This window comes from Quercus robur, chromosome 9, assembly GCF_932294415.1.
Source record: "Quercus robur chromosome 9, dhQueRobu3.1, whole genome shotgun sequence".
In the NCBI taxonomy this organism is placed as follows: Eukaryota; Viridiplantae; Streptophyta; class Magnoliopsida; order Fagales; family Fagaceae; genus Quercus; species Quercus robur.
Genome location: NC_065542.1, coordinates 51720541 through 51731498, shown reverse-complemented (window position 1 = coordinate 51731498; position 10958 = coordinate 51720541). Strand labels below are relative to the sequence as shown.

General features: G+C 33.0%; 1 protein-coding gene across 1 annotated transcript; it reads left to right on the top strand.

Moving 5' to 3' along the window:
• Window positions 1-1368: 1368 nt before the first annotated feature.
• LOC126698999 (peptidyl-prolyl cis-trans isomerase FKBP15-1) lies at window positions 1369-10165 on the top strand. Its single transcript, XM_050396546.1, has 6 exons — window positions 1369-1534; window positions 1757-1803; window positions 4660-4722; window positions 7847-7937; window positions 8733-8837; window positions 9915-10165. Exons 1-6 carry the CDS (start codon window positions 1477-1479, stop codon window positions 10001-10003), a joined length of 453 nt encoding a protein of 150 aa, XP_050252503.1. The 5' UTR covers window positions 1369-1476; the 3' UTR covers window positions 10004-10165.
• Window positions 10166-10958: the final 793 nt, after the last annotated feature.

Here is a 10958-nt window from a genome sequence, read left to right as displayed (position 1 = left end):
TTTTAAAAAAAAAAAAAAAAATTATTTAGAGAAACAAAAATACACACACAAGAGAGAGGGAAAAGGGTTTTAAAAAAAAAAAAAAAAAAAAAAAAACACACCACAAAATCCCTTCAAAAGCTATGGTAAGTTTTAACTTTTAAGAGAGGGTAAGACAAGTTATACTACACATAACACACTCTCTTAAACAATATAAGAAAATGATAAAGTTTAGTTATAAAATTAGTTGTAGCCTTAGATTACAACCTTACTCAATAAAATAAACATTACCACATATTTTGAAAATCTAACCATTGAATTGCATTTTCTTTATACTCTTAATACAAATGTCAAATTTTTTGTCAATCGGATATTATTTACTATATGATCTATAAGTTTATATTTTATGCATAATTTTAAACTACAAAAATTTATAATTTAAACAATTTATTGATTTATTGATAACATAGCTACTGATTTTTAATTTTCTAGAAATTTTGCAAGTATGGAGGATATAAGAAAAAAATGTAATCCAATGGTGGTTTTATCAAAATTTACCTCCAATAAAAATAAAAAAAATTTAATAAGGTTATAGCCTAAAAGTACAACTAATTTTGCAGCTAAACTTTGGTCATAAAAAAATAATGGCTAAAATGCAAAACTGAGCTTCTAACTTTCTTCAAATTTCATTTCAGCCCTCTAATTTTGCTTTCGTTCATTTCAGTCCTTTAAGTTTTAGATTTATTCAATTAAGGCCTTTCCGTTAACTTTTATTAAAATTTTTTGAAAAAAAATTCTAGAAAATATTTTTCAATCATTAATTGAATTTTTTCAATTAAAAAAATTTGAAGAAAATTTTATAATATTAAAAAATTAACCACAACATATAATAAAAGTTGATAGAAAAATCTTAATTGAATAAACTTGAAAATTAGAGGACTAAAATGAACAAAGGCAAAGTTAGAGGACTGAAATAAAATTTAAAAAAACTTAGAGGGTCAGTTTTACATTTTACCCCAAAAATAATCTATTCTTTTTATTTAAAAAAAAAAAACATATACACATGGTAAAGAAAAATATATTTTGACCTAATCAATTATTATGAAACGTACACTAAATATTCGTAACACCATTATACCGTCATAAGGTGTAGTTTTTTTTTTTTTTTTTTTTTGAGAAGCATGTAGCGTTTAATATTGATCAACCTATATAACCCAAAAGATCCCATTTAAAAAAGTCTTGGATACTGGCCTAAAATGAAATACTTAGGACAAAGGACCATTTCAAAACATCGGACAAATGTTGTTAAAGGATGAGTATATATCTCAGAAAAAAAAAAATACCTTTTAGTATATATCTCAGAAAAAACCTTTTAGAATATATCTCAGAAAAAAAAAAAAAAAAAAAAAAAAAAAAACCCTTTTAATATATAAACCAAAAGAACAGAGAGAAAAACACAGAACACAAAGCAGCATAGCGGAAGAGTCAAGAGATAGAATGGCGAAGATGAGTTTGACCGCTCCGATGTTCCTCTTGTTGCTCCTCTCCACACTAGGTTAGTACATAGATGAAAAGAAAGACAACATTTTTGAATGAATGATTACCTTCTTAATTCTTGTTATATGTAATTAGCTTTTGTTTTTCTATGTGAGTATTATGGTATGGGATTAGATCTGAACATTCACGTTATACATATGGGTTTTTGATCTAATATAGTTTCGAGAATGTCATTTCCATTAATGGGTTCATTTTTTTTTTTCCTTCTTTTCTTGTTCAGTTTCTGCGAAGAAAGGCGATGTCACTGAATTGCAAATTGGGATCAAGGTAAAATTTCTCATTTCGTTTTTTCTTTTTTTTTTTGTTTTGGGTTTTTTGAATCTGACTCTTTATGTGAATTGAGGTTGTAACTGGGTTAGCGGTGGATTTTAAAAATTAACAAAATGAAAATACGTACGTGTGTTGTCTGCTAAAGTTCCTCTGTGTTGATTTGTGATGGCATATGTGAAGGTATCTCAATTATCGGATATAGACATCCTCCCTCTCAGACTGTACAAGTCCACACGCTATGAGAAGGAGGATGCATATATTGGATACATAAAAGATAATTATTGATATATATATGAGTGAAGAATTTGCTAGACAGTAAATTTTTTATGGATAATGGGGTTTAATTGGGAATGGTGTTTGTGAATATTGTTGGACGGGTTCTTCTATGATACCTCTAATATATATATTGGTATGATACCCACCTAATCCTGAACAGCCATTGAGACAACCTGTTTATCTTTGTAAATATACATGAATGGTCCAATCATTGGGGCTATCATACCCTCAGAAAATAATAGAGGTACCATAGAATTATCTTTGTTTGGACAATTATTTTTTTTATCAGTATGCAGTGGCAAGTGCCTTCTACTAAAATTGACATGTCATGAGTTTGGATTCAAGAATCAGCCTCTTAAAAAAAAGTTGGGGGGAGGGGGGGGGGTAAGACTACCTACTGGTAACCTGTTCTAGATCCTGCAAAAGTGAGAGCTTTCTACACCAGGCATGACCTTTATTTTTTGTAAGTCACATACATAGCTGGTCAATCTTGAACCCATGATCCCACTCTCCATCCTGTTGTTGTGGAAGTAGGATGTGCTTGGATTTTGACGGTTTTGATCATTTGTTTGGAAATTAAGGAGATAATAAGGACCCTTGTGAAAATTGGTTGATAATTATGGAACTCTAATAGTTTGTTTGGTACTCCCTGTATACTTATTTCATATTATTTGCCTAAAGTTTCAATCTTCTTATATTTGTATTATTCCCCTATGAATGCCTGATATATGCCTAACTTTGTTTTGCATCAAATATAATATGGTCAGATGTCATCAATGAATTCTAGCTCAACTTGCAGCAACTCTTCTTATAAGTTCTAGACAGAGCTTCAGGTCATGGGTTTAAGACTCATCGGGTGTCTTTGTAACTTACCAATAATTAAAAAAAAGGTTGGATGTCATTAGAAAAGTGAAGATTCTCTGTCATGATCAATGCCATTCAAGATTCATAGATTCCCGATGAGTCTTAAACCCATGTCCTAAAGCCCCACCTAGAAATTACCAATAATAAAAAAGGTTGGATGTCATTAAAAAACTGAAGATTCTCTGTCATGATCAATGCCATTCAAGACTCATATAAGAATTCATTGCTTTAACCTGTTTAGCATATAAGTTACATTTACTAGGAGTTCTTGGACCTTCGTTCATCTTGAGACTAAATGATTAGACGGTTAACTCAATTTTGACGTACTTAACTCAATTTTGACATGGATTTGGGAATGACCACTGGATACACCAAAAACGTGGCAAATCTCAGGAAGTCTTTTGTGTTCAACTGCTAGACACACTCCTACACTTGACACTATAATTTAAGTCTATGCACCAAGGCTTATATATGCATATTTCTAGTAAAATCTATTTATTCCTTTGGAATTTCTTAGAAAAGGATAGTTTTGTACTTTCTCTATCATACTTTTTAAATATAATTATGAAAGAGAATTTGTGTGGCTTGAGCTTGACTTCTGCTTATCATGGATATCTTGTGAGTAGAGTACATGATTATGTATTTTGAATTTCATCTAGCACCATGCAATGGTACTGTCTATAGCACATCCATTTAAATATGTAGGAATGCCTGTTCAAAGTCCAAGAAACATCTGGTTAATAGTGGAAAAATTGTGGAAAATGAAACTAAAAGGTTTTGTGTGTCCTCTTATGAAGAACATGTACAATTTTTTTCTTTCTCCTCTATAACAGAAAGGACTATAGTTGGTTAATTAAGTCATGCTAAGATGCTTATGGTTCTATTATATGAACTTGATACTTTTTTTATTCCTCCATGCTACCAAAGGTGAAATTACTATCTTTTTCCAACTTCAACATCTGAACTAAGTTTGACATAACATTTAAAAAGTGAAAGTACAGTGTATTGGATGAAACAAAAGGAAAACACCGTAGAAATTGATAGTAAGAAGAAATAGTGACCAACTTATACTTGAATTGGTTTTACCATTATAGAATTACATGTGTAAAAGTGGTGTAGGTATAGGAGTGATTGATAGTTGGTGACCATGGTAAATCAAACCCACCGGTACAATGGTTAAGTTGATGGTATTTGGTGAGGGAGCCTGCCTGGTCACGTGAATGGGGAGGTTTGGCATTTGCAGGCTATCTAGGGATAATTTGGAAAACATAATGAAAAAGGATATATAAAAACTAGAAATGCTTTTATATGTATGTGCATGTCTATCACTCACTTAATGTAAGTTTGTGGGGTTTTTTTTTTTTTTTTTTGGGTTGGGGGGGGGGGGGGGGGGGGAGTTTATATGTGTGTGTGTGTGCATGTGTGTGTATAACTGAACCATACACTTTGGGACTAAGGCTTGATTATTGTTGTAAATACATCATTTGGATGTTCTGGATATGGATATGCAATTAGTTGCAATTAGATGATCACTTTGATATTATACAGAATCACAGATCATTAATTACTATTTTCAATTTTGGCTCATGCATATGGGTAGGTTCTCATGCATATGTGCATAAACAAAAGACAAAAGTCCACTATATCTTTTACCAATCTTCCTAATATGATTTTTTCCTGCTCACTAATTCTTTGCGTCGTTTATTTTTGCAGTATAAGCCAGATTCTTGCGAATTTAAGTCTCACAAAGGCGATAGACTTAAAGTACATTATCGAGTAAGTTGCATTGCAGGTTTAGTTGCATGATTGATTACATGATAATTGTTTCAATAGAAAATGATAATTTTTGGTTTATCAACATATCATTACGTGATAATCACAACATTTCATAGCTTGGTCTATGTTATTTTTATCAAGGTTCAGACACTCTAATTGCCACATTTGTTGAAAATGCTTCTGGTCTGGAAAACTTAATTATTATTAAGGAATTAGCAACTTGCTTGCTCACTGGACAGAAGTCATTTGATGAACTGACCTGGTTAAGAATTCACCTCAATTATGTATTTAAAGAAGCTTAAGCCTCTGTAACAGTTTGAATAAATGTAAAACCTCATCAAATTTTTTTTTTTTTTTTTTTTGATAAGTAAAGATATATTGATATCAAAAAGGAAACACCCTAGTACACAGGGAGTGAACAAGGGGACAACAAATCAAAATCAAAAATTGCAAGAATCTAGGAAAACAAAAAAAGAAGGGAAAGATTTGTTATGCAAAGCAAACAACCAATCCAACAAAGTTCTAAAAAAGAAAAGCTTGAGGTCCAGAATAGATCTCTCAATATCTTCAAAACAACAACTATTTCCCTCCCTCCAAAGACACCACATTAAGCCATGAGGAACGATGGACCATATATAACCATTTCGATGACGATCAAAGCTGCCTTGCCAACACCCTAACAGCCCCAAAATAGTATGTGGCATAACCCAAGATACTCCAAATAAACCCAAAACCATAGACCATAGATCCATAGCAACGGGACAATGAAGGAAGAGATGGTCAACCGATTCACCATTACTCTTGCACATGTAGCACCAATCCAAAATCCATACCTTCCTTCTTCGCAAATTATCAATCGTTAAGCATTTCCCTAAGGCAGCAGACCATACAAAGAAATCTACTCTAGAGGGAATCTTCTGCTTCCAAATACTTCTCCAAGGAAAACCGAAGATAGTAGGACCAGCTAAAATTCTATAATAATCTTTCACCAAGAACCCCTTAGCTTTGCTAGGAATCCAACACATCTTATCTTCACCAAACCCCCTTATAGAAGAACCATATATGGTTTCCATGAAGCTTGACAAAGCCTCTAATTCCCAAACATGCACACCCCTAAAGAAACTCACATCCCAAAAAAGGACACTATTGGGGGATTTCATAAGCTCAACCACACTAGCCTCCTTATTCCTACAAAATCTGAACAGGTCAGGGTAGCTAACTGCAAGAGGTGACTCTCCACACCAATGGTCTTGCCAAAACTTCACCCTAGACCCATCACCAATATCATACAAAATATGGCGAGAGAAAGAAGGCCAACCCTGACTGATACTCTTCCATAAACCAACACCGTAAGGACCATTAACAGATCTGGAACACCATCCCCCCACAGACATCCACATTTCAACTCTATCACTTGTCTCCAAAGGGCATCCTTCTCAATCCCAAATCTCCATAACCACTTCCCAAGTAGAGCTATATTGAAAAGTCTTATCTTCCTTATCCCTAATCCACCCGAAGAAATAGGAGCGCATACAGTAGCCCATTTAACCAAATGCATTTTAGGTTCATCACCAAAACCGCCCCATAAGAAATTCTGCTGAAGCATCTCAATTCGGTTAGCCACACTCGCAGTTATAGGAAAAAGAGAAAGGAAGTAAGTGGGTAAATTAGAAAGGGTGCTTTTGATTAGAGTGACTCTACCTCCCTTTGATAGCTTCCTTTTATAGCTATTGTTATAAAGAAACAACTCTATTTCCTCATAGACAAGGAAATATTTCAGAACCAGGCAAGACAAGTGCATTAGGGATGTGCACAATTCAGTTTGATTGGTGTTGAGAGTTACCTTTACATCAAACCATTTTTTTCAATTTGAAGCATTCTCAAACCGACACCAACTAGAACTGAGTTCCTCCTTTCTAAGTTTCTCTCCTTTCCCCCTCAATTTTCATGGCAAATAAATAAAGCAAAGATAACCTAAAATAAATAAATACTTATCAAAAAAACCTAAAATAAATAGAAATTTGAAGATTGAAAGACATACCTAAACCCAAACCGCGGTAGGCGGTCATCCAATGGGATGATCAAGTTGAGGGAGGGGTTGCATTTAGTTGGAGTGAGTGGAATGGAAGGGTAGTAAATCTCTGCCTGAATAGAGCCAAAAGTAGTGAGAGGCTTGGGTTGATGAGCATGACAGCCATTGCCACCAACTTCACCATGCCATCAAATGAATTGCTTATTTACATTGACTATTATAGTAGTTTAGATTAAGTTTTTGAATAATCAATTTCATAATTGAATATCGTATTAGATAATTTTGGTCAATTGCTTATTAGTAAGTACAAAATTTATGTTAGATTGCCTCTTAATTAATTAATTTTTTAAAAATAGTATGAATTTTATTTATTTATTTATATAGAAGTATTGGTGTTGATTAAATTATTATTCTTGAATTAATTATGTTTAAGTTTCTCAAGAGAAAACCAGGGTCAAAGCAAGTACCACTTAGAAAACAATATTAATAATGCATTTAAGCTTTTTGTATTATATTTAAAGTTTGCACTGCAAAATCCTAATTACTAGAGATGATTGATCTCTCATTTATTGTTGACTTCCTGATTTTCTTTAGGTTTTCAGTAACATAGTCATAGTAATTCAGTACAGTGATAATTTCTTCCCTTTCCTTGACATTGCTTGTATTGGAGGCCTAATTGCCTCATTGCTCATGTTGACTAAATTGTTTTTTTTTTTGTTTTTTTGATAAGTAATAAGTTTTATTGATATCAAAAATTGTTCCCCACACCCACACACACACACACACATATATATCCTTAATGTAATTTGGTACTGGTAGCAGTTAAATTTGTTCATGTCATTGATTGAAAATACAGGAAGGGTTGGATTTGTCCGTTGGATGAAAAGAACTAGATTTCCTTGAATGTCACCAGAAATATTTATTTAAGTACAACTTGTATGTATGCATAGATACATTCGCATATATACACACAAGATAACTTTTTCTGGTTACAAGGTAAAATATTAGTTGAATTTATTTTAAATTGCTATATGGTTCAGTTGTAACTTGTAACTCTATAAGTGCATTATAGTTTCTACTTTTATTTTGCAGGGAACACTTACAGATGGAACTGTTTTTGACTCTAGTTTTGAAAGGGACTCTCCAATTGAGTTTGAGGTTGGGACTGGTCAAGTTATAAAAGGTATGTGGTGCATTAACAACCACGTACTGTTTAAGTACTGGTTCTCCTTCAGTCATTGCAATTACCTTGGTCTAGCATTTGAATTGCTCGTGCATGCCTGTGCATGAATATGAGTGTGATGAATGAAACATCAATACAAAATGATCTAGAGTGCAAAAATGGGCAACAAAACAGGGATTTGAATCCAGACCCTATTCAGAGGGGAGAGAGAGCTGTATCACAAGGGTTGGTGGTAATGCTCATTATCATGGAATCTAATATTTGTTAAATCTATAAGTTACAATGAAAGAAAAATGATTTGCAAGCCCCTTGAAATCTGTTAAACGATATTTGAAGCAGTATAAAGACCTTAATATGCGAGAGAGAGAGAGAGTCCAAAGGTTTACATTTTGTAATAATTAGCTTTTGTGGCAATTGCCAAGAGCCGTGTAGCTCAATTGACGCCACATATTATTTCCAACAGAGACATTTAGAGTTCAAATCCTCACTCCCATATCGTAACTATTAATGAAAAAAAAAAAAAAAAAAAGCTTGGTGGCAATTGCTTTATATCTAAGTTCAGCAGACTTTAAGCTGTATGCTACTTGGATCTTACTTAATGGCATTTCAATGTACACATGGCTCAGCTTATGGTTCCTTTTCTTTTCAATTATAGTGGTTCAAAACTAGAAGCAGTCTTATGTTTATAATGAGGCCCATCTTTGTATCTACACTTGGCTCATCATGGTGAATGTTGGACTGCTGCTAGATATTTTGCATGGAGATTTCTAATGGCTGAAAAACTTCTTCTTTCAGGGTGGGATCAAGGGTTGTTGGGAATGTGTGTGGGCGAAAAGAGGAAGTTGAAAATACCTTCAAAACTTGGTTATGGGGACCAGGGTTCTCCACCAACCATCCCAGGTAACATTTTCTCTAATTTCGTATTATAATCTAAACATATTGCTACTCAATATAATTAAAATTAATGTTTAACAGTGTCAAGATTGAGTGCTGATATAGTAATCTTTCACACCACCCCCATGAGGGTACCCTGGTTATGGGCTCATTGGCCTGGGATGGACATAAACTTGGAGGTCCTAGGTTTAATCCACCACACTATTGTTCTATGACATTTCCAGGGTGTCTCATGTGAATAGCTAGGGTTGTCTATGATATATTTAAAAAATTACTAATAAATAAAATAAGATGCCATGGAATTTCAATTGAGCAACAATTATATATATGCACGGACACACATATATGAAATAATTTTTCTTTCTAATTTTCAAACTTGAGTTGACAAATTTCTGCCATGTATTTGACAGGCATTAAATTTTTATAACTAATTTTACCATTTTTTAAATGTAGGATCGTACTTCTAATTAAGAAAAATCCTAATGGTTAAACATTTAATGATAACCTCTGTGCTTATAGAAAGGCAATACAAGAAAGAAAACACTTTGCACATGATAATAAAAGTTATCATTGTTATTTTTTTTGTTTCATTAACGTATGCATGTGGGAAGGTTTAATTCATGTTTACAAGAGAAAGAACATAAATTTAGTAGCTATCAAAAAGAAAAGTACTATCTTTTCTTGGAAAGACACTTGTAGAAAACTTTAGTTCTTTACTCTTTTCATCTACTTTTGATACTTCATAAGAATTTCTTGGAGAAAGACAAGGAATATGTTTCAGCAAAAGTTTGCTCTCCTTCCACAGCAGCTCTTTTCTCTCTTTATTTTCTTGTTTCCTCTAATTTTTTTTTTCTTCTCAATATCGGCAGTACTTTTTCTTTAGGAAGCTAAGAGAGTTTTTGGATTTGACTTAGCCTCCAAAGCTCTACTCACAGTACATTTCAATATTAGCATAATTAAGTAAAAGACAATAAAAAGTTGAATTTGTATAGTTGCTTGTCGTGTTTGTCTCTTATGTGAAACTTTACGTGTTATACATCATTGTTCAATATGGGTTAATATGTATTTGTTTGAAAATTACAGGTGGTGCAACACTGATATTTGAAACAGAGCTAGTTGCAGTGAATGGAAAACCATCAAGCGATGAGAAAACAAATGATGATGAGCTGTAAGCGGAAGAATTGTTTATTAGCAGTTTCGGTGTCCCTGATACCTTAATTTTGTGCCACCGGATTGTCTTTTCCATCAGACTATGATTTTGAATGTTAAATGACTAGATGGTCTATTTATCTTGAAATGGAAGAATTTCTATGCAAGCCATTTTATTTTTCTTATTTCTTAGTTTGGATAACAAGTATTCGTGCTTCAACTGTGATCAGTGTCTGCCTAAACTAGTCTCCGTATATAAGAACATTTTGAGATTTATCTGGAAGCATAAGTCTCCTCACTATAGTGGGAGTTTTTGGTTATCAACATGGAGTGATTTAGAGATGAGTGTTAATGCCTAGTTGTCTACCATCGACTTCTATTGTAAAACTTAGGTATATTTCTTTAGTTGTTGAACCTTAGGTCATTCACTTAAGTTCAATCATTTGTGCTACATTGATCAATGTAACCACACGGTTGGATTTAACTTTCAAAGGCCAAGCCTGTATAGATGTTGAATAATGCCAACCAACTGATCTTGATTAACAGGAGACTAGTTCTATCGACTGCTGTTCTGGGAATTAAGAGGCTAATTTGGAACTTCTCACTAAATTTAACATGGCATTTTGTAATTGGCTAAACGAATTTTTGCCTCCTACAATTGCACTTTCTCCTACTCAAAAATGTTTTATAAATTTATAATATATGTAAATAAATATAAAACTCAAGTAGTCGACTCAGGGTGAGGCCAAATGAAACGTTTATATCCCAAGAGTTAAGGCTATTTAGCACAAACATTGTTTATCGAGTGTATGCTTCTAGTTCCAGAGGATTTGCTAGAGGTATGGCAACCTTGTTTTAATGAGGTAAAAACTTGTAATTTCATGCTTTCTTTTTTAATATTGTTATATATTTTTATTTTACTATAATACATCTAACAGTAACAGCTTTTCCTACGGACCTCTATCATATCAATTAACA

What these genes read in the sequence shown, in the direction of transcription:
- LOC126698999 (XM_050396546.1), top strand. Translation starts at nt 1,477, where the DNA reads ATGGCGAAGATGAGTTTGACCGCTCCGATGTTCCTCTTGTTGCTCCTC. An exon ending in GTTGCTCCTCTCCACACTAG is followed by an intron (nt 1,535 to 1,756) that starts GTTAGTACATAG and finishes TTTCTTGTTCAG; the next exon opens with TTTCTGCGAAGAAAGGCGAT. An exon ending in GACTTAAAGTACATTATCGA is followed by an intron (nt 4,723 to 7,846) that starts GTAAGTTGCATT and finishes TTTATTTTGCAG; the next exon opens with GGAACACTTACAGATGGAAC.